This window comes from Colletotrichum spaethianum (genome assembly GCF_022836535.1).
Source record: "Colletotrichum spaethianum MAFF 239500 DNA, contig04, whole genome shotgun sequence".
In the NCBI taxonomy this organism is placed as follows: domain Eukaryota; kingdom Fungi; phylum Ascomycota; class Sordariomycetes; order Glomerellales; family Glomerellaceae; genus Colletotrichum; species Colletotrichum spaethianum.
In genome coordinates this window covers 1,079,071-1,104,504 of record NW_026054774.1, presented here as the reverse complement: position 1 = coordinate 1,104,504, position 25,434 = coordinate 1,079,071, and the positions used below count along the sequence as shown (strand labels likewise).

The window sequence follows — 25,434 nt, the reverse complement described above, 5'->3', positions numbered from 1 at the left end:
TCTGCGACTTTGGCTCCCACTTCTGCCTGGCAACCTCGTCAAGTCGATCAGACCAACCAAGCCAACGTCCAGATGGCGGGCCGCTAAGGGGATCGAAGAGAGCAGACGGGCCTGGGCTGTGGCCGCCCTTGGCCGGCAGGCCCTTAGTGCGAACTGCTGTGGCTGCTGGAGCTCGTTAGCACAGAAGGGGGTAGCAAAAGGTGTGGCAGCCAACACCTCACCTCACCTCGGCGACCACGCGCAGTCAGTCGACTTTGTCCTAACACAGATGCCGTGATTACGCTACTGCGTAGTCCCCTTGGTCCCCTGAGCCAGTTGCCCAGGTTGCCAGGAGCTGGGCGGCTTTGAATGGACGATTTACAAGAGGGAGTTGGGGAGGCTGTTCGGCGCATCCAATCCGGTGCAGGTACAGCTGCAGGGCGAGGCATGTTACTGCCAGGGCCCGTCCAGTCGCTGCGACGCAACGTATGTGCGTGAATGCAGCTTGAGCGACAGTGCCACAGAATAGTTACAGATGCGTCCAAGATAGGTACGGAGGCAGAACATGCCATGGACAAAGGTGAGTGGGGAGGGACTGGTGGATGGACTTGGATGGCAGAGGTTGTTATCCAACTCCTCCTTCGCCGCAGCAATAAACTACCTCAGTCCAAGTGTGTCTTGCTCGTCAATCAGACTTTGGGGAACAAGAGTTTCGTTGAATTGCCTAGATGGGTAGGTCAACAACACTGATTGCTGGTTGCTATACTCTGCGCCGTGCGTTGTGCGTTGCGTGTGCTCTGCCTGTAGCAGACTGTTTACGCCGCACATACTTCCAAGCTCTCAATTAGGTACGCACCTTATTTACTGTTTGGCGTCTAACACTGAGCTGCACATATACATTGTATGGTTCTCGCACTGCACAGCCAGGTACCTTTGTGCTGTTCGTGGCTCTGTCGAGTACTTTTACTCTGTCTCTGCGTGTTGAATGCGAGTGCGCTACGGCTGCTGCCCCATCAACCTGAGCAGCCCCCCGGTCGTCCCTGCCTTGCTTGTGTCCGGGCTCTGGAGTCCTGACTGACTTGGAATCACAATCTCACCCCCTGGTCGGTGTCCCTGGTGCCGCTCCTCCCTCTTCTCCTTCCTTCCTCCTCCTGCTGTCTCCCCCCAAAGCCCCCTCCCCTCCCCGAACCGGTCCAAACCCAACTGAGATTTCCCCTCTGACACACCCTCCCTGTCCACATCTGCACACCCCCTTTCCCCGTCGCCCACACCCTGACCGCTGGACCCGACTCGTCGCTTCTCGCTGTTGTGTGTGTGTTGTGTGGGTGCGTGTGCGTGTGTATGTGTGTCTGTCCCCAATTCTAATCCTAATCCACCCATCCATCCCATCCTCTCTTTAGTCTTCCGCGTCGCAACCCCCCTCTTCTTCCTATCAACTCTCTTCCCCCAAAAACCTTTCGAGGCCGTTGTCGTTCATTGACTTCTGTTTCGTGGTTCAATTCCAGTTGTAAATCTTGTCGGTTTGCTTCTGGTCTTGTACCGTCCGCTCCTTAACAACCTCTTCAATTTTCATCTTCGATAAATAGTATTTGTCTTACCTGGTCGACCGGTTCTGTCACGTACGCAATCGTGAACGCCAATTTCGTCCAATTCCCATCGTCAGCGCGCCGCATTCGACATCACCCTCCGAAAAGGTGCTTGCTCGCCTCCTGACCCTTGACTCCTGTGTTATAAACGCTTCGCACGAGAAAAAGGCTCTGTTTGCTAAGTCTTTGATGCCACAGAATTAATCAACAATCCCGTCGTCGCCTTCGCAAACTGTCCTATACGCGTTGTCCACGTCAAGAACCCGGCGACTTCCTTTCTCAACCACAGACGGCCGTCTCGCAATCGCGCCCTCTTTATGTCCTCCTTCTAGTTGCTGACCGATCCTGTAGCCGCAGAGCGGCTCAGTAAAGCATGGCAACCACTGTTGGACCTGAGAGCATAATGGGTTCCACAGGCACACAAGTTTTTGACGAGCCTTCGATGCAAGCGATTTCGCTACCAGTAATGCTGGATAGTTCTACTTCCTCAACAACATCTTTCGCAGGACCAGGCTCCCCCCGAACGATGCCTCCTCTGCCGAACCCACCTTTTGTCTTCCCAGCAAGGCCATCGTCCGCCTCTGCGCCCTCGTCCTTCTCAAGAGCAACCGGGCGGCGCCCTCTGTCCGCGATCGAAATTCATGACCGCTCTACTTTCAACATGACTGCCGACTCAGCGGACCGACCTTCAAAATCACCTGCGCTTCCCAACTTCACATTCAACCCGGGTGCTTCGCTGTCGCCAGACACCAACTCTCTGCTCAGCCCCCCGTTGTCTCCGCCGCCTGTGTCACCAAGACTCGCGCCTTCGCCTTCAAGACCAACCGGAGTCGGACACAGAAGAGGAGGAAGTGAATTCGTGGAGGAAGCATCCGGTCTGGAGATTCAATCACAGTGACGGGTACGAGCCCGACGAGATCCGAAAGTGGCTTCGCGTCCCCCAACTTCCAACTGCCGCCTCCCAAACCTGCCAACCGTCGTGGCCACGCCCACAGACGATCTGCGGCACTATCAAGCCACGACCTTTCTCTCATTGTGCAGCCCCCTGCACCCGGAAACCTGCGGGGCAACAGCGCGCCGACCAGCCCAGCCGAGTTTGACCGACGCCTAGAAGACCAGAACGGAGGTCTAGATGGGAGGACGCTGAAGAGCGTTGAATCAGAGCCGGCTCTCAAGGTACCAACAGAGCTCACCAGGCCTGTGACCGCTGATTCGGGCACATCGAGTGGCAGAGCTTCACCTGCGGCCAGGCCTGTGACCCGCGCCCGCGTTGGGTTCTCTGATACTCTCGAGTTCATCCCCCGCCCCCTATCAATGGTGTCTAGCGATACTTCTAGCACCGTAACGGCTCGGCCTGGTGGACACTCGGTGTCTGGCAGCATCTCTTCCATCATTTCCATTCCAAACGCTGCAACTGCGGAAAGCGAGCCCGTCATTCCTCTCGTGCTCACTCCGTCACGGCAGACCAACGAATCGAGACCAAGCACTGCCGGAGCCGTGCTCGAGCGATCCCAGAGCATTCAATCGGTTGGGGCATCACCAAGGAGGAGAAACTCAATCCCTACTCTCATTAACCTGCCGGAAGCTGGCACCGTTGGTCCCCCAATGCCAAGCCCAACAAAGACCCCGAAGCGGTGGTCATTTTTTGGACTTGACCCCTTCGCAGCTGCGGCATCACCGCTACGCACACGTCCTGTCAGCTCCAGCTCCTCCGAATCCGGGTCCAAGCCGCACAGTTCTGCTTCCTCATCCTCCGAGCACCTCTCGGAATCGGTTGGTACTCCAGACACCTCCGAGCAAACCGGTCAAAGAACCGACGGCAAAAAGTCGAAAAAGAAGAAGAAGGTCAAGAACTGGGCGGGGTCCATCTTGGCACGCAAAGCTAAACCGCGCAACAAGAAGTGCAAGGACTTGGATCTGTCAAACGACTCAGCACGTCAATTCGAGACAATTGAACCAAAGGACGACACTCTCATGGTTGAGCCGGAAGTCAATATCGAGCCGGTGACACCGACACTCATGGTCACCGACACTTCTAGCCAACCACAGAACCTGCAAGAGTGGAAGCCACGTCCTCTGTCAGCTCAGGACGACTCGTCTTTCTCCATGATCGATCTGGACGCGGCTCTAGGGCCATTTAACACACCACTTGCCAACAACCCCGAATGGGATGCCGCCCAGCGAGCCGCAGCCTCTACCAAGCGCCAGCTGCATAGCGCACAAGGCATGAAAGGCTTCAGTGGCCCAGGGATGCACTATCATAGACGCGCCGAGAGTGCGCCTGAAATGGTGCCTTTTGAGGGTGGTCGTTTCGGCATTCACCGCTTCGGCAGCAGCTCAACCATGGCCGACGTCTTTGAAGAGGATGAGGAGGACGATGAACACCCGGGCAAGTCCGCGTCGCTTCACACCAACAGCGGTAGAGAGGTTGCGGAAGACAGCGCGGAATCATCTGGTGACGAAGCCACGCCGCCTGCCACCAACAATGTCAAGAAACCCATCCTGGATACTGCACCCGTCCGCGCTCTGGACGACACCTGCATCCGCGGCCCCACTACCGAAAAGGAAGCGACTAAAGCGGTTGCCAGTACGAAACCCGAGAAATCGCTAGCTTCCCTACAGGACAGCGTGATTGTCGAGGAAACCATTCTTCCTGAGATCCCCGAGTTCCGCACAAGCTCTCTTTTCCAGGAGAAGGCGGAATCTACTGGCTCCGGTTCTGCGACTCCCTCGCCTAGGAGAATTCTTGCTAGCAAGGATTTGGCTCCTGTTGACGTCAGCCCTCTTCATCTCCCGACTCCCTCTCATGTTCCTGTTAGTCCCTATTCAATGAGCCACGCTTCCTCCTTCCCGTCGCCTCGTTCGCCAATGTCTTACGATGCACAGCGAATTTCTACGGCTCCGTCATCGGTCAATGAAGAGAATAACTTCCAGTCGCTGCTACTGGGCGAGCCTGGCCCGGAAGTCAGGCTCTCCGTGGATATCCCCTCATTGACATCTAGTCACTCGACCATGACGAGAGACAGCTCTTTTGCGCCCAGCAGTCAATTGAGGCAAGATCCTATTCGGCCGGATCAGCAAAGGCCGGTTTCCGTATCCTCGGCAGCCTTTGGCCGCCGCAGATCCAGTCTTGCCAGTCTGAGCAGGCTCATCAGCAGCTCTCATGGGGAACGCAGCAAGCTCTCAATGGAAGTCTCATACGATGGTGAGGGCGATAAGAAGCACAAGTCAAGCAAGTCGAAACGACTCAGCCGAATGATGCGATTCTGGAAGCCCAAGGACGACACCTCGGCATGAAACCCCTCCTAGGAAATCCATTCCGCCTAAACCCCCCACAAAACAACCGAGTGTTTGGTCACCATCTACTCGGCTCTCACCTCATATTACAAAGGTGGCCTCACGATGCATGTATATGGAATTCTTGTACAACCTTTTATACATTCTCTCCCGTCGGACGCGTTCGGCGGGATCATGCTCTTCCTCCTTGGGACAAGAGTTGCGTCTCAGCCCCGGGCTTTCTAGGCTATTGACAGTATCACTACCCTCTTGTTTACAGAGGAAGAGTAATTATCGCCCGTTGCCAAACCCTGCATGTATGCAGGGAAGAGCACCACCGACGGGCCAAACATTTCGGGACACGGATTTGGCGTTTTTTGTGATGATAGCATGAGCAGCAAGTTGCATGAGCATAGCAGGTACGCGGCCGTATGTCTTCGGGACAACTGCAAGGGGCGGAAACGTGGTTCAATGGTTTCGTTTCCCTTCTCTGGACATATCGGGGATGAACTGCGAATTTAGTAAGGCGAAAACATGGCGAGGCAGACAAGTCGATGCACTATTGCTGCGTCCCTCTTAGTTCTTTGGCCGGCCGGCTGCTTCGGTCCTCTAGACGATGGAAAGATGGCACAAATCGCGACGTAGACAAATATTAATGAACATTATTCTGTGAACTCTACGGGAGAGAACTACATGTGCTCCCTATGGCCAGGAACGGTGGAAACTGGGCTCATGGCCCATCAGACTTGACCTGCTGTTGTTTGGCAGGACGGGTGAAGTTGGTTAGTGGCCGAAAACTAAAGGTAGACGTCGGCCCTTACCTGGAAACCTCGGCTGAGTCCCGCGGCGACCCACCTCTGCTGTCGCGTCACAAGGTACCTTACCTCTCGATTGGCACACTGGGAAGCGTGGCCCGGCTACTGGCTACCCTTTGGCCTGGCTTCTCCCCAAGCTCCCGTCCATGCCCCCAAGGTCCCCAAAGCTCGTACAGCTCATCTCTCAATATTTACCCTTGATCAACCCGAGTCGCAAAGACACCAAGAGACTGTATCTTCGCCTATCCATGCTATCCAATTGACCAGCAGGCTACTACTCGCGTTCAAATTACCATTGTTGTCCCCTCTCGCAGCTGGCACTACCACCTTGCTCTCCCAGACCCGACCGAGCAGAGACAAACCCCCCTCCTTCCCTTGTCTTTGCGAAGATGTCGTGGCGGATCCAGAACCTGCCCGATTCCCAGTCGAACCCGGCGGGCGCGGCGAAAAAGTCCAAGTCCAAGTCCAAGTCGTCAGACGGGCGGGGCGCGATCAAGAGGCTCATCAAGGAGCTGGACGTGTGGCGGGCGGAGCAGAAGGGCGAGCGGGGAATCGAGAGGCTGGGTCCCGTCGACGATGAGGATCTCCTCACTTGGGAAGCTGTGATTAACGGACGGGGGATCGGGAACGGATACGATGGTATGTGGACGGCCCCTTCCCCTTTGTTTACTTTCTCTGCCGAGGTTCGGTCATGGCCATAGCCCGGGCACCATCGCGTCCCCTAAGCCGCAAGATGAAAACAGCCGCCCCGAGATACGATGGCTAATGCTTTGCTATTCCAAAAAAAAACAGAAGGTCGCTGGCTCCTCGCCATCCAGATCCCGCAGGACTACCCGCTCCGCCCGCCGACGATACGCTTCGTGACGCCCGTCGTGCACGCCAACATTGCGCTGCAGACAGGCGAGATCTGCCTCGATCTGCTCAAGGACGCCTGGACGCCGGCCTACAGCGTCCTCGAGAGTGTGCGCGCCGTGCGCACGCTGCTGGCGTACCCGGAGACGGACTCGCCCCTCAACGTCGACGTCGCGGCGCTGCTGCGCGGCGGCGACGTGCTCGGCACCCGCGCGCTCGTCGCGTTTTGGTGCCGCGACGATGAGGGGAGGTACGAAGGGCCGTAGCGGGCAGGAATTTTTCAGGTTTCCAACCCGGGCCCCCGAGGAAAGGTCACTTCGCGGGATCTCGATAATCTGCGCGAGATTGTCATCGTAAGAGGTGGATGCAGGGGGATCTGGCCCACACTGGGCTTGATGTAGGGGGCGGCCACAGGGTTTCGGACAAGTGAAGTCCAGAGATAAGGATACATATCGAGAGGGAGAACATAGGCTGGGTTTCGGAAGCGGGCTGGGATTTATGGGAAATCAATCATCACTTGTGTTTGGGCGGAACGGCGCGAGGGTCAAAGGGAATACAATACGTCAGTGTAATCGTACAAACAAACATAGATATGGACCAGGATTTCCTTTCTTGTGGATAACATATGATTTGGTCTATCACGCCCAGAGCCCTCAAGTTGAAGAACAAGAGACTCCTTCTAATGCTGGAGATATATCGCGCAACCCATGAATCCCGTCCCCCGCCACCTTCTTTGAGTCCATTGGCGCTTTCGTGTTTACTCTTACACCCCCTCGGACGCAGTCGCCTTGATGTTGCAAGGTCGCCTGGCCGCTCCAGCCCAAACCTTCCGGCTGTCCCCTATGTCCCTGACTCCTGAATCCATCGCGAAAAGAGAAATACAAAGCAAGTGTGGTGTGTGTGTGTGTAGGGTAGTTTGGTGTTGTGTGGGTGATTTGTGTCCATATACTACAAAGAACGCCGGTCTCGCCCGCCTTTGCCCTTTTGTTTCTCCCGAGTATTTCGAATGCAATTATTTTTGGCAGGATACGAAAAAGGAGTATCTGCACAATGGGGGTTTTAAAAAAAGGCATAAGTTTCTTTCCAATGAAATCCGCGCGTTAAGTCGTGACGCCGTCGCCAGTGCTGTTGGCGGCCGGAGAAGCAAGTTTTTGGCTCCCGTCTCACTGACAAAGACAATGGTAGGCGTGTATGTTCTGGCTCCCGTCCGTCGTGACGCCTTGCCGTTACTCATTGTAGTGGTAGACCTGTGCAAGTATAAGCTGCTGAAACAAACGGCGACAATCAAGGATTACTTACTCTGTAGTTCGGGAGTCCAAACGGCTGCCAGCCTAAGCGCTTCGCCATCTTGGCGAAGCCTTCCGTCTCGATGAGGTGGTAGAAGGAAAAGGGCGGGAACATGGCGCCGTCGCGGTGGACGTCTGCTTTGACGAGTAGCGCAGTGCCGCCAACGCCATCCAGGGGGATTTCCATCTGCTTGTCCTTGTCGTCGGTGCCCAGATACGCCATCAACGCACGGTACGTTGGCATGTCCTTGTAGCCCTCGAGCAAGATATCGTCGGGGCCCATTGTCTCGGCCATCTTCTGCGCAATCTCGCTGTCTTGCCAGCTGTTGAAGTCGTAGGGTCGCTCCTCCATCTTCTTGGTCTCGGGGTTGATGAACCTTTGGAAACAGTTGGGGACAATGACGGGCTTGTCGTGTGATGCCAGATCCTGGATGAGGGACGGCGGCGTCTCGACAATGTCGGCGTCGAGCCACAGCACCCACGAGGTCTGGGGTCCCAGGGTCGTGAACAGCAGCGAATTGCGGGCCTTGGACATGACTGCCCGCCTGGCCTTCTGGTTTTCCATCTTGTGTCGCTCGCTCTCGTCTTGGGATGCAATGGCCGGCTCGAAGTCCTGCCGCATGATGACGATGCTCTTGAAGCGGTTCTTGTCCGAGCCCTGGGTCTTGGTGATCTGCTCCTGCAGCGCTGCCGTCGCGGCGTTTCCTTCCTTAGTCTTGGGCAGGATGAAGCCCAGCGAGATGAGGTCGTGAGGGTAGTTGAGGTTCAACAGGTTGTCCCAATACTCCTGGTAGAACCGCGCCATTGGCGTCAAGATCAGGACGGACTCGCGGTTGCCGATGGGATCGGTTGTAATGGTGACATTGTTGAGGTTGTAGTGGACGACTGGCGGTGGTCTCGTGTCGCCCTTGGCCTTCTTTCGATAGGGCGCGGTTGGCGGCGATAGGTGGTGAGAGGCGGTACCGGCCGGCTCTGCCTTGATCGACTTGGAGGGCCCGACGAGAAAGACGATGATGAAGATGCACAGCACTGCGCCAAGAAGGAGGGTCACTGGGTTCGCCTTCTTCAGGCGAACTGACCCCATGGGGCGGGCCATGGGTGGCAGTCTCACGGGGTGAACGAGGATGCGAAAATCATAAAGGTGATTGTGGGTTCAGAGGAGGTCGTTGACGGCTCTTCGCTTGGCTTCTCACAGTTGGGTGTCGTAGCTTTTCGGGTACGCGGTTTGTCTCGTGGTTCAGGACAAGCTCACGATAGATGTGAGTTTGTTTTTCTGGCAGCGAGTGGCGGCTGTACAGATGTCGAAGAAGATGACACCGGGCGCTCCTCCTCGTGTGTCTCTGGCTGAAGGAGCGAGAAATTTGGCCAGATACGAGATTCCCACGTCGACGGGCTAATCGATTCAAGGGATGCGCATTGGGGAGGACAGCTCTACACTAAAGTTACCAATTGGTATGACAAAAGGGGCTTAGCTTCATCTCCTCTCGAGGACTAATTCCGGCCCGAAACCTCACATCAGCGGACGCAGGGCGCTGACAAGACACGCGAGACAGCGCCTGTAAACTTGCGACCAGCGTGTGACGGGCGCGCTGAGTGGTGCTAAGACTTTGAATGGACCAGAAGTCAGAACTGTGGAATAGCCCCCAGTCGAGACTAACCCGGACCCCTGAGACTTGCAGTGCGATCCACTAGACATCCAACATGGGGAGCTCCTCTCATGGACGTTTCCTGCTTAGACCTTGCTAGCCAATTGCAGCTAGCCAATGCTGACGGTCCCCGCCGAGATACTTAGCAAGCTCTCAGCCACCCCAAGGTCTTTCCCCCACGCAGCGCCACACCTCAGTGTCTTTTTGGGCGGTCGGACGCTCCAGTCAATCCGCGGTCAGCCGTCTGTCGGGTGCTCGAGTCGCGACCAGCATTGTTGTCCCGTCACATCCTGCAGCAAAACTTACCTCCTTCGAGACCGAGGCAAGCTTTCCACCGATCGATTCGACATTTTCAGCTGCATCAATCCTCTCAGTATTTTCTTCCTACTTACAAACCCACCATGGCGGACAAATTAGACCGCAGCCTCGACGAGATCCTCGGTGAGAAGGTACGATTACTTGCAGCCTTGCACAGTATGCGACCACGGAGCTTACTCGACGTATTCACAGAAGACCGACGGCCCTCGCAACCGCCGCGGAGGCGGCGGAGGTGCTCCTCGCAGACGTGACCGCGAACGTCAAGAATACCCTCGTGACGGCGTCAGAAAGGTACGGCTCAATCTTCTGATCGTCTCGTGGTAGATCTCCAGACTCAATCGTCTAGGTTGAATGATCCTCCCTCCTCCTCATCCCGGTCAACTTCGATTCTCTTGCAGCAGTCGGACCGTGCTGGACGCCTCGTTGAAGACCGGGAGCGGTTCCTGTCAATTGCAAGGACCTAGCTAACAAGCGTCGCCGTCCTGCGATACAGTCCTTTCGCGACGAACCTAGAAACCTCGATAGGTAGGTCTCGGCAGACTAAAGAACCGGGAGCGTGTCCTAAGCTAACACTCGATTAGTGAATGGGTGCACGATCGCTTTGAAGAACACGGTACGGCTTGGCTGGTGTCAAGACCCTGTGTGATCACCTGCTAAAGTGAACAGATACCCGCCGTGGCCCGGCCCCACGCCGAAGACGCGACGAGACAGAACAAAGGTAGGCTCAATTCTTTGAACGTTGCAAGAGTATGCTGACCCTGTGCCACAGAGATTCCAGCAGCGCAAAGATCCGTGTCGAGAACGTCCATTACGAATTGACTCCGGAGGATTTGGAGGTACGAACTGTTGGACAGTTGCAAACAATGGCTAGGGGGGCTAAGACAGATACAGGAACTCTTCAACAGGATCGGACCTGTCGCCAAGCTGGACCTCAAGTATGACCGCGCTGGACGCTCGGAGGGCGTTGCATTTGTTACCATGGAGTCCCGCGAGGATGCTCTGGAGGCGGTTAAGGAGTTTGACGGCGCCAATGCCAACGGTACGTACTATGGGCCTCTGCCTGCAAGTGCTCAAAGTTTAACATGCTTCAGGCCAACCTATCAGGTTGTCAATCATGCCTGGCGGACCGGGTCCTCGATCCCGTAACCCTTTCGACTCAGCAGTGATGCCGGGCCGTCCTCTGGCCGAACGTATCTCTGCTCCTGGCGGTCGTTCAAGATCAATGTCGCCTGGGCGCAAATATGACGTCGACGAAGCTGCCAGCAGGGGCATCGACAGATACGTCCCTGGGAACCGCTCCGGAAACCGCTCGCGCAGCCCCATGCCCCGGAGACGTGGCGGTGGCGGCGGTGGTCGTAGGCCAGGCGCGCGCAGGGAAGGAGGAGGCAGAGATGGAGGCAGAGATGGAGGCAGAGATGGAGGACGAGACCAAGAGGGTGGGAGAGGTGGCCGCTCGGGTAGAGACGGGCGCACTCGGAAGACTCAAGAGGAACTGGATGCCGAGATGGCAGATTACTTTGGTGGAGGAAACTCCGGAGAGCCTGCGCCTCAGCCAAACGGTGCCGCCACCGCTACTGCTGCTGCCGCGGTACCCGCCGCGAACGACGATATCGATATGATCGAGTAAACCCTGGCTCAGTCTGCCTTGGTTTATGCTGCACGAAGTGTCTCGGACCAGTCACGAGAACAAAATATACTGGAACAAAATGACTGGCGACGGACATGTGGATAGCCAATTGTCAGAATGCCATCCAACATGGTTCGTCTACACCACACCAATTGCATCGTGGACCCTTACTTAGCCATAGAAGTCAACAATAGTCACTCCATTACCCTGGAAAAGCAGAATTGAAATCCGGATGGCAATTCATTCAGGTCGAAGTCAGGGGACTCAGGGCACCAATCAAAATGTTGGACCCTTGGCCTCGGCATTGCCTCCGTTGCGCTGGTTTCTCGAACGTTTCCTGGAATATTTATGCCGATGTTACTCATCGAGTTTGGTAGATTCCACTTTGGGCAAGCCTCATGCCTCGAACTGACAGAATTCGACATTCTATAGTAGTCAAAGCAAGGGACATGCCTTTTTGGTAAGGCCCACGAGTGAGCCGCTGCCCCTTCAAAATCAAGTTTCCGATCGCGGGGACCCTCCATACATGTGACATGCAACTTGGCAACGTTCCCCAAGAACCAAGGAAAATCGCAACCCCCCCCAGCAAGCCCATGTCCGCCCCACCAAGCGCACGTCCGGGCTGCAACGTCAGGGTGCATGCGTATGTGCGCTCTGCACACCAGCGCCTGCCCAGGAAGCTTTGGCACTGCGACTGCCCACTTCTACTCCCCGGCCCCCCGTCTGCGCCTCTCGTCTTCCTCCTCAACCCCAGGTCTGTCCCAGCGCCTGTTCGCCTCCCTCTTCCCACCGTCATCCCAAATCTTGGAAATCGTTGCAACCGGAATGGAGAGCCGTCTTTGAATACGGGCACGACCACATTTCGAACAAACGGAGACACCGACTACTACTATCCGACTTGTGACAGAAAACGGACCGACGACGAGGACGCAACAACATGATTGTCGCTGGTATTAGCTCTGCCCTATATCATCACCTTTGGGCGCGAAGACCGCTCTTACGCCCTTCTCTGAGCGACTGAATCGTGGGAACGACGATCGTCACATAAAGAGACATAACCACCTGCACGAGCGCGACACGAGGGTTTGTTTCAACGCCGAAACTCTTACACCTTACTTTCTGGGATCTGCGGGACATACGCAACCGTTTTCGATACTGTTCAGCCCATCCTGGAGCATTTCGACACCCTATTAACGAGCATACACGCCTTCATCTCTAATTGCCGGGCCTCTCAAGAGAAGGTTCCATCACTTACACGGGATGGACTCAGCCCAGCATACGGAGGGCCCGTCGCCATCTACCAGCAACAATAATACGCCTACATCGCGCAACTCTCAACAGCAATCACGTTCGCAACCCAGGTCTCAACCCCCTAAGCCACGGAGGAAATCATCACGTCAGCCAACATCAGACGCCAAGGGCAAGTCTGTCTTTGACGGTTCAGATCGTGAGCACGAGAGCGACGCCGAGGAGACTCCCCGCAACACCAGACCCAAAAACTTAGGACCAAGCCAATCCGCATTAAGGCCTGCAAGAAGACGTCCTTCGGCACCCAGGGCCGCTCCAGCAGCAACGATGCCTTCGGGGATGAGCAGCTAGTAGACCCGGTGCCTCTCCGGCCGGGCGTTTTGGCACGTCGATCCGCGCCGACAAGAATTCCGCAACTCGGAGAGAACAGTGCATCCTCGTTCGCATCAGATACCGATACTACGAGTAGCTCTTCGTCATCGAGCTTCCGGCCCTTGAGGCGTCCTGCCGTTCGCAGACGTACATCCAAGGACCTCTCCCTGAGAGCGCCGATACGCGAGATGCCCGAGGAGGGCGGCGAACTTCCCCCTGGCGGCCCTGACTTCTCTACGCCCTTGCCGGAGCGAGCCAAGAACCCAAGAGACATCCTCCATGACGGCGAGCGAGGCTTCATTGTAGACCTGAAACTCAACTTGCAGGTGGACATTCATATCAAAGCGAAGCTTATGGGTGATTTGACATTATCAGTTTTGTAACATGTGGCTTGGATTCGCGGGAAGGAATTGTGAGGCGAACTTATGACGTGGAAGTAACTGAATTGGCGCATAATGGATGGTGGTGTAATCTTAGGTGTGAACACATTTGCAAGAATTGGGTCGGGGCGGTAGCACATGTTTCATGGCACGAATGGCGTTCAAGGCGAGTTGATTGTATATCACGAAAAGCTCTCTACGTGAGTAGAAATGGAGCTCGGGGCGTAATAACATACGTTTATCTTTGCGTTTGACATCTACTATATTCTCGTCTACATCTCGTAAGCCCTTGGTGTCGTCCCGCGCGACCTTAGTCCGTCTTCTTCTTCTTCCTCTCAAACCCCTCAGTCATTGCCGCCGCCACGTCCTCCACCGTCGTGCCCCTCTTCCTCTTGCCAATCTTCTCCGCCCCAAGCGGAGAGTCCTCTGCCACGGCCCTGTATACCCCCGCCGCACCCACAAACAGCTCCGGTCCGAAGCCACCCTCCTCGGCGTGCGTCTTGCTGATCTCCTCCATCTCGCGGACCCACCGATATGCCTTGGGCGGCATCGTCACGACGCCCTTCTCGGCGAAATCGAGGTGACTCGGCAGGCGCGCCGACAGCTCGCCACGCAGGTGGTCCAGGACGCCCATCCTGTGGGCACTCGTGAACGCCTGCGTGGCGATGGCAGTGAAGCCCTTTGACATGGAGGCGAAGCACATCTTGAGGCCGCTCGCGGCGCCGATGTCGGGGGAAATGTGGTTCCCGCCGAGGACGGCGCTGAGGCGGGCGCCAAAGGTCTCCGTCTCCTGGCCGGCTGTTCCTGGAAGAGATAGGTCGGCCAGCTTGTTTGGGCCGGACATTGGCATCCCCGGGACGTACCAGCCGTCGTCGCTGTCGTTGCCCTGTGGGGCCGACGAAGAGGAGACGTTGGTGCCGGCGTTGGGGGCGGATTTCGGGCGGGGCGGGGCGCCAATGATGCAGGCGTCGATGAAGAGTGCGGGAGCGCGGGCGCGGGTGAAGGACGACGCAATGGACTTGCACGTCGAGGGCGCGACGGCGTTCATGTCGATGAAGTAGAGGGGCGCTCGGCCCGAGGCGCCGGCCAGGGCGTCGATGATGCGGTCCGCCGTCGCCTCGGCGTCCCGGGGAGGGACGACGGAGAGGATCACGGCGCACTGAGATGCGAGGTCTATGTCTGAGTCCAAGAGTTCTACTTTGGCGTCGCGGGCGCGTTGGATGGTGTCTTCGCTGTGAGAAGGGGTTTAGTATGAGTAAAGTGACAAAGAACGATGAGGATGGTTGATTACCTGCGGCCTTTGACGTTGGTTGCGACCTGGAAGCCTTTAGCGATTAGGAGCTTGGCGATGCCGACGCCCATGTCGCCGATGGAGATGACTCCGACCTTAGAGGGTGTCTCGCTGTATGTGGCCATCTCCTACGTAGTTATTAAGCTTCACGTTTTCTTATGCTTAGAGTTACATGGGATGAGTTGCGGAGGCTGAGAAAGTTGTTTGCGAGAGAAAGCATCCACTTGGTGCGTCCAATGCAAGTTGAGCTGCAAGTTACAGAATTGCGTCAGTCCTCTTCGTCTTATTGCCGCGCAGAGTCAGTCAAAACCAGACACACCGGATGACTGACCGACAGTTCCTCAAATAAACTAAGAGAAAAGAGAAAACGCTCATCGGGCCCATCACATACGGTGCTAATCGCACTATTCACATGATTACAATTTTTATACATGAGCTCGGCGCTCAATCGCACATAGTTACAAGATCTTTCATCGGTTGCCCAACATCAAATATCCCAACCACGACCCCGGCGCGTCGAGTTTTGAATCGCTGACAAAGCCGTTTGTCTCAGACTTAATAAAGAGCCCATGGCTCGATACCGCGCCGAAATGCCCAGGGACGACCTTCCATTTCGAAGAACCGGCGGTCGACAGCGGCTCCTCCGACATTGCAGGTTCCGATGCGCCAAAGGCAATACTCAAGGTCGCGCCTTTCGATGTCGAAACGTCCGGTCGGGCGCTCATGGCGGGTGTAATAGCGTATTGAATGTATGATCCCGGAGCGACCACGCCTTGCTGAGCACTCCCATCATGTTGGCTCATGAAGGAGCTGATGAAGCTGTCCAAGTCTTCCTCCCCAGACGACGCCGAGTAGGTAGTTTCGGGATCCAACGAAAGGAGGCCCTGCTTCTTTCCCCACCCTCCTCCACCGCTCACTTCGTATGCATTAGCATTGTAAGGACTCACGTAAAACAGAGTTGATAATAGACTTACGGATCTTGTAGATTCTGCCGCCATGTCGCAAGAGCTTCTGGACAAGACGTTTGAATTCCATGACCTCCCCCCATTCTTCGTACGCGGTTTGAACTTGGTTCAAGTTCTCGGACCATTCCTGCAGGTATTCCAAGTCTGCGGCTTGCATAGGGCCTGGGGGCAGAACGATAGCCCAGACACCTACGGGGCCCGGCGGGAACCCGTGCCCTTCTTTCGATCGTCTAGCGTACAGCTCGTTGACGGCTTTCTCGAGCTCTGCCGAAGCCGGAGTTTCCTTGCCATCCACCTCAACCTGTCTAATAATATTGCCCAGCCCTGCGAGAATCTTCCGAGGGGCAGTGATTGGGAGCAACGGGGACTCGATGACGATTGTTGTATCACGGTGTGGGTCCCAACAAGTGACATTCTGGGACTGCTTCTCTGTGACATGAGCCAGCTTTGGACTAGAGTCGGGTCCTGACCAACGCCAGCGGCTCGCCAACAAGGTAGATTGCAGACCATTTTGGAAAATAGTGTTGGCAAGAGGCAGCGTGCACTTGACGTTGGTTCCAAATTTAGCCTGCGTCTTGAGGTGGAACGAGATGGCCGCCTGCTGCTTCGAGTCGCGCGGGGATTTCAGCTCGTCGTTTTGCCACAAGTCCGGCATCATGCCCTTCATCGGACCGTAGTAGAACGAGAACCCATGAGGCGTGTCCCCGAATGCGCGGGGGGGATGCAGGCCGTCGACAGCGGCGGCAAGGACGTTGATGTCCTGGGTGGGCGAAAACTCCGCGAAAGGCTCTACCAACGCCGACATGAACTGGTTATCCTGCAACCAGGAGGCGTATTGCCGGGAAGCAAGCACGACCAGTCCATCTTGACTTCCAAGGCCCTTTTCTCGAAGTTTCTTGACATTTTGGTGTATGTTATCAACAAGTCCATACTGCAAGGGTGTTGGTCAGCAAAGATCCTTATATGTATTTGGGTCTACGTATATGTATTCAATTCACCTTGGGACTGCTCTTGTTGCCGTGGACAGAGAAGAGAGCACCTCGAGTATCTTTTGAAGGCAGTTTTTTTATGAGTGTGTTTCTAGAGGCGTTTTGAGCAAGCCGTTGGTAAACTCTCGAGATGTGCATCGCGTCACCACTTTCGAGTTCGTCCAGGACTTCACCTGGAGAGCCTTAGGGATGAGCTGTGAGGCAATTCAGCACTGTGATACGCTAGACAGACGGATTACAGTTCCATCGAAGAAAACAAGAGGTTGCAATAACTGAGTTGTGAAGAGCAACCCGTTTCTTCGGGACTGGACCAATGATGAAGCAATCAACAAATTTGATTGGAGAATGTGGCTGAAGCTGGGGAAGCTCCTGGGATGCATTTGGCGCCAGGGGCAGAAGGGTGTCGCCTGAGGAGCAGACATGCAATCCCTTATCGATAATCGATAAGGCATGTCATTGGCATCCCGGCAGGTGACTCTAGCAGTGAAGGTCCACGTCCCTGGCGCGCCTGGACTGTGACTCAGGCCCGATTTTTAGCTGCATGACCCCTCCAAAGCGCTCCTCCTCGAACATCCAATCCTGTGAGTCAAATTCAGAGAAGTGCTGCAACCAGACCGCCGAGTCATATTTGCCTGCCCCTCATCGGAGACCTTTGGAGATTTTTTTTAGTATTTGGACATCAGTCGAAGCCCACCTCCCCGGGCTTCTTCGCCAAAATATCCACCACGTCCAAATCAATATTTCTTCGAGCACTCCGCGTGCGCCCTCCATCACTAAGTCCACGTCCACGACTACCTCCTCCCCGTCTACGACCGTTCCTACACACACGTGCCACCATGGCTACCGACAGCGGACGCGGAAACCCCAGTGCGCTACCCCTCCACCCACCCCCCACATCCTCACGATGCCTCCTAGGCCAACTCTGATCGTGACCTCCCCCGAGATTGAACTGACCATGTGTTCCTATTTCAGTTGGCGCCACTGAGGGCCTCAAGGAGGAAGCGCCTCCTGCCGTCTCGAACGAAACCAAGGCCCAGGTCTCCTCGACGTCCGCCACCCATGCCGCTGGCCAGGATGCCGGTGCTGCTGCCGGCGCACCCCCGAAGGTGAAGACCGAGAAGGAGTTGGAGAAGGAGCGCAAGAAGGCCGAGAAGGACGCGAAGTTCAAGCAGAAAATGGCCGAAAAGGCCGCAAAGGCTGCCGCCGCGCCCGCCACGTCCAAGAACAAGGAGAAGAAGGCCAAGGCCGAGAAGAAGGAGGAAGAGGCCATCCCTGAATACGTTGAAGATACCCCCAAAGGAGAGAAGAAGCGCCTCAAGTCTCTTGAAGACCCTCACTTCAAGGCCTACCACCCCGAAGCCGTCGAGAGCGCCTGGTACGACTGGTGGGAGAAGGAGGGTTTCTTCAGTATGCGAACACGTGCTCGTCTCACGAGAGGTTTTGAGCTGACACTTTTCCTACAGAGCCCGAGTTCACTGCCGAGGGCAAGATCAAGCCTGCGGGCAAGTTCGTCATTGCTCATCCCCCGCCCAACGTCACCGGTGCTCTGCATCTCGGCCACGCCCTCGGCGACTCCCTTCAGGATATCATGATTCGATGGAACCGCATGTTGGGCAAGACGACCCTCTGGATCCCCGGCTGCGATCATGCCGGTATCTCGACACAGAGCGTTGTCGAGAACATGCTCTGGAGAAGAGAAGGAAAGACCCGCCACGACTTGGGCCGCGAGGACTTTGTCGACAAGGTGTGGACCTGGAAGGGCGAGTATCACGACAAGATCAACGCTGCTCTCCGGAAGATGGGAGGAAGTTTCGACTGGAGCCGTGAGGCCTTCACAATGGACGCGAACCTGTCTGCCGCCGTGGCCGAGACCTTTGTCAGACTCTTCGAGGAGGGTACCATTTACCGTGCCAACAGACTCGTCAACTGGTCTTCCAGACTCACTACTGCCCTGTCAAACCTCGAGGTCGTCAACAAGGAGCTGTCTGGTCGCACGTTGCTGGAGGTTCCGGGCTACGAAAAGAAGATCGAGTTCGGTGTTCTAATTCACTTCAAGTACCCCATTGAGGGTTCTGACGAGACCATCGAGGTTGCCACTACCCGTATTGAGACGATGCTCGGTGATACTGGTATTGCCGTCCACCCTGAGGACCCCAGGTACTCACACCTCGTTGGCAAGAAGGCTAAGCACCCCATCATCGAGGGTCGTCTGCTGCCCATTGTTGCCGACACCTATGTTGACAAGGAGTTCGGTACCGGCGCTGTCAAGCTGACCCCTGCGCACGACCCCAACGATTTCAACCTTGGCCAGAAGCACAAGCTTGAGTTCATCAACATCCTTACCGATGACGGTAACATCAACGAGAACGGTGGCAAGTACAAGGGCCAGAAGAGATTCGAGTGAGTAACTACAGACGTTGCGGTTAGTATTGCACAGGCTGACCCCTTTCTAGCGTCCGATACGCCATCCAAGAAGAGCTCAAGCAGCTCGGCCTTTACGTCGACAAGAAGGACAACGCCATGACTATTCCTCTCTGCGAACGCTCCAAGGATGTCAGTGTCCCTTTTCAAGTCGAGATTGAACGATCACTGACAATGTACAGGTCATTGAGCCTCTCCTCAAGCCCCAGTGGTACATGAGCATGCGCAGCATGGCCGACGATGCCGTTGCTGCTGTTAAGGACGGCAGAATCAAGATTCGCCCCGAGTCTTCCGAGCGCAGTTTCTACGCTTGGATGTCCAACATCAATGATTGGTGTATTTCTCGTCAGCTCTGGTGGGGTCACCGCTGCCCCGTCTACCTGGCCAAGGTTGAGGGCGAGAAGGCGGATCCTTTGGACAACAAGCAGTGGTTCGCTGGCAAGACTCTCGAAGAGGCCGAGGCCAAGGCCAAGGCTGCCCTTCCGGGCAAGAAGTTCACCCTCGAGCAGGATGAGGATGTTCTCGACACCTGGTTCTCCTCGGGCCTGTGGCCTTTCTCGACCCTGGGTTGGCCCAACAAGACCCAGGATCTGGAGGAGCTCTACCCCACTTCTGTTCTCGAGACTGGCTGGGACATCTTGTTCTTCTGGATCGCCAGAATGGTGATGCTCGGTATCAAGCTCACTGGCCAGGTCCCCTTCACTGAGGTCTACTGCCACAGCCTCGTCCGCGACTCGGAAGGTCGCAAGATGAGTAAGAGTCTGGGCAACGTCATTGATCCGTTGGATGCCATTGCTGGTATCAAGCTCGATGACCTCCACGCCAAGCTTCGCGTGGGCAACCTTCACCCGAGTGAGGTCGCCAAGGCCGAGAAGTACCAGAAGTCGGCCTTCCCCGATGGTCTCCCTCGCAACGGCGCTGACAGTCTGCGCTTCACCATGGCTGCCCTTACCTCGACAAGCGGTGATGTCAACTTCGATGTCAAGGTCATGACTGGCTGGAGAAAGTTCTGCAACAAGATCTGGCAGGCGTCGAAATACGTCCTCGGCAAGCTGCCTGCGGACTTTGTTCCCACTAAGGAGCCTGCTGTTGGTGTCACCCTGGCCGAGCGCTGGATCCTGCACAAGCTCAACACCGCCGCGAAGGAGATCAACGCCGCCCTGGCCGATCGTGACTTCCAGCATGCTACTGGTATCGTGTACCAGTACATCCTGAACTTCCTCTGCGATGTCTACATCGAGAACAGCAAGTCCATCATCCAGGACGGCACACCGGAGGAGGCTGCCAGCGCCATTCAGACCCTCTACACCGCCCTTGAGGGTGCGCTGACAATGATCCATCCCTTTACACCCTTCCTCACGGAGGAGCTGTGGCAGCGCCTGCCCCGCCGCCCCGATGACAAGACCAAGTCCATCATGATTGCCAGCTACCCCGTCTACGATGCCAAGTTTGACGACCCCAAGTCCGAGGCCGCCTACGAGCTTGTCCTGGGATGCTCCCGTGGTGCCAGATCGCTTATGAGCGAGTACGCCCAGAAGGAGGAGAGCAGAAGTAAGTTGATATTGCCAGTTTTGTGGCGTGAGCGCTTTTCACTAACAACCCCAGTCATCATCCAATCCCACGATGCTACCTCACTCCAGACAATCAACGAGCAGGTCGCCTCCATTAAGACGCTCAGCGGCAAGGGCGTCACGGGCATCGACATCATCGGCGCCGATGCTGCTCGTCCCGCCGGCTGCGTTGCCTTCCCTGTGGCCTCGTCTGCCTCCGTGTACCTGCATGTCAAGGGCCGTGTCGATCTCGACGCCGAAATCGAGAAGGCGAAGAAGAAGCTCGACAAGGCTCGCTCCAACATTGACAAGCAACACAAGGTGCTCAACGACCCCATCTACAAGGAGAAGGTCGCCGAGGCCGTTCAGAAGTCAGACAAGCAGAAGCTGGTCGACCTCGAGTCTGAGGCCAGAGGTTTCGAGGGTACCATTAAGCAGTTCGAGCAGCTCAAGCTCGAGTAAGACACGTTGGAACAGAGAGGGAATGAGAACGCATGTGCTATTAGGTGAAGAGGACATGGCATTATCGCTTAAAAAAAGATTTCATTGCTTGTCATTAGTATTTTGTCGAGACCAGGGCCAAGATGGAGCTCAAAAATAAACAATATGATGTTAAGATATGGTACATTGTGAGTGTTTTGTTCAAGCGCCTTCATTTTGTGACGCGTCCCGTGCAGAGACTCCAGTGTACATGATGCAAAACACACGACGCGCTGCCACCCAAGGCACCCTTCGTGGAAGCAGAGAGCTTAGATCGACTGTATGTCGAGCTGTGACTTCGGACCACCAAACTCACTGGATACGACATGTTTGGGGCAAGGCAATGATGGGGCAGTATCCAGCGCAACGCCCCTTTACTGCTTCTTCTTATGCGAAGCAGATCCCTTGCTGTTCTTCTCCTCCTCAAGCTTGACGAAGTCCTCGCGGTCCTTGCGCTCGGCATACCACTGGCCCGCCTGCAACACCAAGACACCGACCAAGACGAGCGCGAGGATGGTGTTACTCGCCGCCAGGACCTTCAAGCTGTCCTCCTTTCCGAGGATGATCTCCCCATCGACGCGTGGGTCCTTGACCTCGCCTGTGAACTCGGGGTCGTCCCAGATGCCCGCGGAGACGGAGCGCAGACCCTTGACGATGTTTGTGATATAGACGCCGACGCCGATGAGGTACAGGACCAGGGAGGCGCCGTCAAAGAGGACGTTGGCCTCGGAGGGGCGGAAGAGCTTGATGAAGAAGCCGAGGAAGCCGGTGAAGACAATGATGTTGAGGAGGCGGCCGATGAGGGGCGGGGACTGGTGCATGAACTTGAGGTGGGTTTCGAGGTGCTGGAAGAAGGTGTCCGGGACGGGCGCCGAGGTCCAGAGGAGGGGGAAGTCGTAGGGGAAGGAGGCGAAGAGGATGCCGAGGAAGAAGCAGGTCGCTGTGGGAGGGGTTTGTCAGTATTCTTGCGGGGTTGGAACGCGATTTGAAGAGAGAGGGGGCGGAGGAAGAAGCACGTACGCCCGATGATCATGAATGTCGCGAACGAGGTCGAGCCGCGATAGTTGCGGGATTGCGTGGTCTTGGACCAATCCACCCAGCCAGACATGTTGGGCGATGTTGTTCAGTTACTGTAGAGGGGGAAGAAGTAAATGGATTGCGCGCGATTATGCCGCGACAAGTTTTTGGAGTGACCGTAAGTGTACTGCGTGAGGCACTGATGTACGTCGCAATGGCTGGGCAGTTATCAGACTGGCGCGCGGAGGGGGCTGGTGGCGGCAGCGGTCGGAGGGGTTGTATAAAAAAAGGTTCTAGATGATGCGCCCTTTCACAAAGAACACGCGGGAGGCTGGTTCTGGCGTGTGGTAGGTGCGTATGTCGTTCGCGGGAGAGTGGGAATATGTAGAAGCCAGTTCGCGCGGAGTCGGTGCAGATAGCGGTTGTGCGCAGGCTGAGTTTTGCTTACGTAGGTGTTATCCGACTTAGCGGCGCCCGCATCAATCTTAATCTTTTTCCCTGCGGAGTGGATAAGATTGTGGTTGAGAGGAATGATAGGTACCATGTTGGCTTTCGCCCCGGTTGCGGGTTGGCCGTTTGGGGTCCCAATTCCAACTGCGGCTTTCATCGGGGAAACCCTGAGTCGTGGGGCCGATATGGCATGAGTGCTGGGCGGAGCCGACTCTATCAATTTGTCTGCAAACCTACCTAAGCAAGGTCCAACCTGCAACCCTTACTATCTATTTGAACCCGAGCATATCTATATGAGCGCCGCACGTGCCAGGGTAATAGAGCAACAAGGAATCGTCAAGGCCTCACTCTTCCTAGGTAAACTGGAATCTGCTGTTTCCCAGATAAATCCAGTTTTGCAAAGAATCGCAAGTACAAGATGGTATAACCCTGGAAGCTGGGCCCTGAACTGAATGATTCGCGCACTCGACTGCCGAATCTTGAGCGGTTGCCCACATGAAGCTACAACTTCCGACCGCTGCAATTCAAGCCTTTCGATCACGAATTCTACCCACTGCTGATGCCCCCAATACCTGCTCAAAATCCAACCCCCGAGGCCCTCGCCAGGTAACGGACATATTCCTCGTCGGCGGGTGCTGGGGAAAATCATATGACTTTCCTTCCTCTTACCGTCGCTAATATCTCCCTGTTTTCCGGTGTTTTGCTCCATATGAGAGTCCATTGCAGAGTCGGCTTCACTAAATACTGGGCAACAGAATAACATGCTCCTGCACACACATTTACTGCCAGTGCTACGCTTGCCAGGGCAGAGGACTTATTAGTAACGACTATGTTGACATCCAACTCCCATTTAGTTCACTTGGCAACCGGATTGGGGTGAACAGGACGCTTGTTGGCTGCAACAGTTGCCAGGTTGTAATATATTGAGCAAGTCATTGGGAGATGACCCGTGTTGCTGCCGAGATGCCTACGAGGTAGCGTTTGGGCTCAACGAGACCACAACTTGATGCCGCATTATTGCCAAACCCGCACGTCTAGACAACCTCAAGACACGTTGATGCACACTTTGCCAATGTGAGCACCGCTGGCCAGGTACTCAAACGCAGCAACCACGTCGTCTCGTCCAAACCCAAACTCCTTCTCTACGGGGATCTGCAACCCCCGTTCCACGACGTACCGTGCCACCTCCTCCAGGTGCTGCTTGGATCCCACCATGATACCGCGCACAACCGCGCCCTTGGACAGGGCCAAGGCCGCCACATCCGGCATCTGGTCCTGCGGACAAGATGCGAGGAACCCAATGACGGCGATGGACCCTCCGTATGCTACCGCGTTGATGCTCTGGGCGATAGTGCCGGCGCCGCCGTTTTCGAGGATGTAGTCGGCGCCGTGACCCTTGGTGACCTTGAGCACTTCCTCGGACCAGTTCGGCGTGCTCTTGTAGTTGATGGTGAAGTCGGCGCCGTACGTCTCCTGGACGTGTTTGAGCTTCGAGTCGGACGACGATGTGATGATGGTCGTCGCCCCGGCTGCTTTGGCGAGGATGAGACCCATGATGGAGACGCCACCGGTGCCTTGGCCACGTTTAGAATCTCAAAACTTCATGAGGGTGGGGGGGCAGCCGACTCACCGAGAAACAGGACGGTCTGGCCAGGCTTGAGGGGGACGTTGCCATAGAGCGCGTTCCACGCGGTGCTCCCGACACAGACGAGCGCAGAGAGCTGGCCGTAGCTTAGAGAGACGTCCGGGGAGATCTTGACGAGGGCCGGGGCGGGGAGGGCGATGTACTCCCGCAGGCAGCCGTCGAGGCAGCCGCCCAGGCTGTGGTTCCAGTCCTTTATGGCGCCGTAGAGCGTGGCGATGTCGAACACGGCGATGACTTTGTCTCCCTCGGCGAATAGGTCGGTCACCTGGCTTCCGACTTTGACGACGTCGCCGGCCAGGTCGGAGCACGGGACCACGTCGTCTTTGACGGGGAAGGGGTATTTCCCGGTGGCCACGGCAAAGTCGCGGTAGTTGAGGGCGACGCTTCGAATGCGGATGAGGACTTCGTACGTGGATGGCTCCGGGACTGGTTCGGTTCCGACGCGGAGGTCGTTGATGGAGGACCGTTGCGGGAGTCTGAAGACCTGCTGAGTTGCCATGATAAAACGCTTATGTGCAGTACGGTTCGAATAATAGAGAGGGTTCAAAGGCTATTGGAAAATGATCCAAGCAATAGGTCGTGATGCTTATCTGCTTGGGATGGCACGAGAGCACAGAGCTCGCGGGCAGCCCTTGATATATCTCTTCCATCCTCCTCCTGCTAGCTGTAGCTCAGGGCAGCCGTTATGTCAACGTTGACGAGTCCCGACGTCATGGCACTGCTGATAAATCACCAAAAGAAGGGCCATTATGGATCAGTGTGCTTTTGACAGCTACTTGACTCGGGGAAGGAGGCCATTGTCTTCGGTTTGGCAAGAAACATTACAAACAGTCCAAAGTGGGATGACCCGTGAAAGGGAACATGATGCGAGACCCTTCCTTGCGGACCCAGATGAGGGACGTCATGGCCCTCGAGGCATGCAGAGCCATGCCCCGAAAGACTGAGAAATTTCTAGTCGTTACCGAGGCGAACGCATGGTTCGATCTCGACGAGATCGCCGAAATGGGAGCTGGTGTCGTGGGGATGGGTTCGTGTAACTGAGGGTGGGTAATTTCCCCCCCAACTTTGGGGTCAAAAGTATCAACCATTGACACTGACAACGCCAAGTAAGCACACCCGAAGCTGATCGGTTTTCTGAAAGACCACGATAACTTTTGGCTTTGTCACACGAGTTGTTCTCCATACGTTTAAGAGGAGCCCAGAGGAGAACCCAATGACTGCTTGTCCATTGCATCAAGCGG

General features: G+C 55.9%; 11 protein-coding genes across 11 annotated transcripts; 6 read left to right on the top strand and 5 right to left on the bottom strand.

Annotated features, from left to right (window-relative positions):
- Window positions 1-2,226: 2,226 nt before the first annotated feature.
- Window positions 2,227-4,862, top strand: ColSpa_02330 (uncharacterized protein; the record flags this gene model as incomplete). Its single annotated transcript, XM_049268542.1, has 2 exons — window positions 2,227-2,440; window positions 2,461-4,862. The coding sequence occupies 2 exons, from the start codon at window positions 2,227-2,229 to the stop codon at window positions 4,860-4,862; spliced, it is 2,616 nt and encodes an 871-aa protein (XP_049124499.1).
- Window positions 4,863-6,045: 1,183 nt separating this feature from the next.
- ColSpa_02329 (protein peroXIN-4) lies at window positions 6,046-6,774 on the top strand (the record flags this gene model as incomplete). The annotated part of the gene is made up of 2 exons (XM_049268541.1): window positions 6,046-6,295; window positions 6,452-6,774. 2 exons carry the CDS (start codon window positions 6,046-6,048, stop codon window positions 6,772-6,774), a joined length of 573 nt encoding a protein of 190 aa, XP_049124498.1.
- A 960-nt stretch (window positions 6,775-7,734) lies between these two features.
- ColSpa_02328 (mannan polymerase complex subunit MNN9) lies at window positions 7,735-8,890 on the bottom strand (the record flags this gene model as incomplete). Its single annotated transcript, XM_049268540.1, has 2 exons — window positions 7,735-7,755; window positions 7,808-8,890. 2 exons carry the CDS (start codon window positions 8,888-8,890, stop codon window positions 7,735-7,737), a joined length of 1,104 nt encoding a protein of 367 aa, XP_049124497.1.
- A 951-nt stretch (window positions 8,891-9,841) lies between these two features.
- On the top strand, window positions 9,842-11,385 carry ColSpa_02327 (ALY/REF export factor 2; the record flags this gene model as incomplete). Its single annotated transcript, XM_049268539.1, has 5 exons — window positions 9,842-9,889; window positions 9,916-10,049; window positions 10,528-10,594; window positions 10,650-10,797; window positions 10,850-11,385. 5 exons carry the CDS (start codon window positions 9,842-9,844, stop codon window positions 11,383-11,385), a joined length of 933 nt encoding a protein of 310 aa, XP_049124496.1.
- A 1,808-nt stretch (window positions 11,386-13,193) lies between these two features.
- On the top strand, window positions 13,194-13,388 carry ColSpa_02326 (uncharacterized protein; the record flags this gene model as incomplete). Its single annotated transcript, XM_049268538.1, has 1 exon — window positions 13,194-13,388. The coding sequence occupies one exon, from the start codon at window positions 13,194-13,196 to the stop codon at window positions 13,386-13,388; it is 195 nt and encodes a 64-aa protein (XP_049124495.1).
- A 307-nt stretch (window positions 13,389-13,695) lies between these two features.
- Window positions 13,696-14,801, bottom strand: ColSpa_02325 (uncharacterized protein; the record flags this gene model as incomplete). Its single annotated transcript, XM_049268537.1, has 2 exons — window positions 13,696-14,617; window positions 14,677-14,801. The coding sequence occupies 2 exons, from the start codon at window positions 14,799-14,801 to the stop codon at window positions 13,696-13,698; spliced, it is 1,047 nt and encodes a 348-aa protein (XP_049124494.1).
- Window positions 14,802-15,146: 345 nt separating this feature from the next.
- On the bottom strand, window positions 15,147-16,446 carry ColSpa_02324 (uncharacterized protein; the record flags this gene model as incomplete). Its single annotated transcript, XM_049268536.1, has 2 exons — window positions 15,147-15,592; window positions 15,651-16,446. The coding sequence occupies 2 exons, from the start codon at window positions 16,444-16,446 to the stop codon at window positions 15,147-15,149; spliced, it is 1,242 nt and encodes a 413-aa protein (XP_049124493.1).
- Window positions 16,447-17,466: 1,020 nt separating this feature from the next.
- On the top strand, window positions 17,467-21,063 carry ColSpa_02323 (vanillin dehydrogenase; the record flags this gene model as incomplete). The annotated part of the gene is made up of 6 exons (XM_049268535.1): window positions 17,467-17,497; window positions 17,603-18,037; window positions 18,094-19,030; window positions 19,084-19,183; window positions 19,234-20,602; window positions 20,657-21,063. 6 exons carry the CDS (start codon window positions 17,467-17,469, stop codon window positions 21,061-21,063), a joined length of 3,279 nt encoding a protein of 1,092 aa, XP_049124492.1.
- Window positions 21,064-21,455: 392 nt separating this feature from the next.
- Window positions 21,456-22,189, bottom strand: ColSpa_02322 (sedoheptulose 1,7-bisphosphatase; the record flags this gene model as incomplete). Its single annotated transcript, XM_049268534.1, has 2 exons — window positions 21,456-22,021; window positions 22,102-22,189. The coding sequence occupies 2 exons, from the start codon at window positions 22,187-22,189 to the stop codon at window positions 21,456-21,458; spliced, it is 654 nt and encodes a 217-aa protein (XP_049124491.1).
- A 1,403-nt stretch (window positions 22,190-23,592) lies between these two features.
- ColSpa_02321 (zinc-type alcohol dehydrogenase-like protein) lies at window positions 23,593-24,692 on the bottom strand (the record flags this gene model as incomplete). Its single annotated transcript, XM_049268533.1, has 2 exons — window positions 23,593-24,122; window positions 24,179-24,692. The coding sequence occupies 2 exons, from the start codon at window positions 24,690-24,692 to the stop codon at window positions 23,593-23,595; spliced, it is 1,044 nt and encodes a 347-aa protein (XP_049124490.1).
- A 362-nt stretch (window positions 24,693-25,054) lies between these two features.
- ColSpa_02320 (uncharacterized protein) lies at window positions 25,055-25,234 on the top strand (the record flags this gene model as incomplete). Its single annotated transcript, XM_049268532.1, has 1 exon — window positions 25,055-25,234. The coding sequence occupies one exon, from the start codon at window positions 25,055-25,057 to the stop codon at window positions 25,232-25,234; it is 180 nt and encodes a 59-aa protein (XP_049124489.1).
- Window positions 25,235-25,434: the final 200 nt, after the last annotated feature.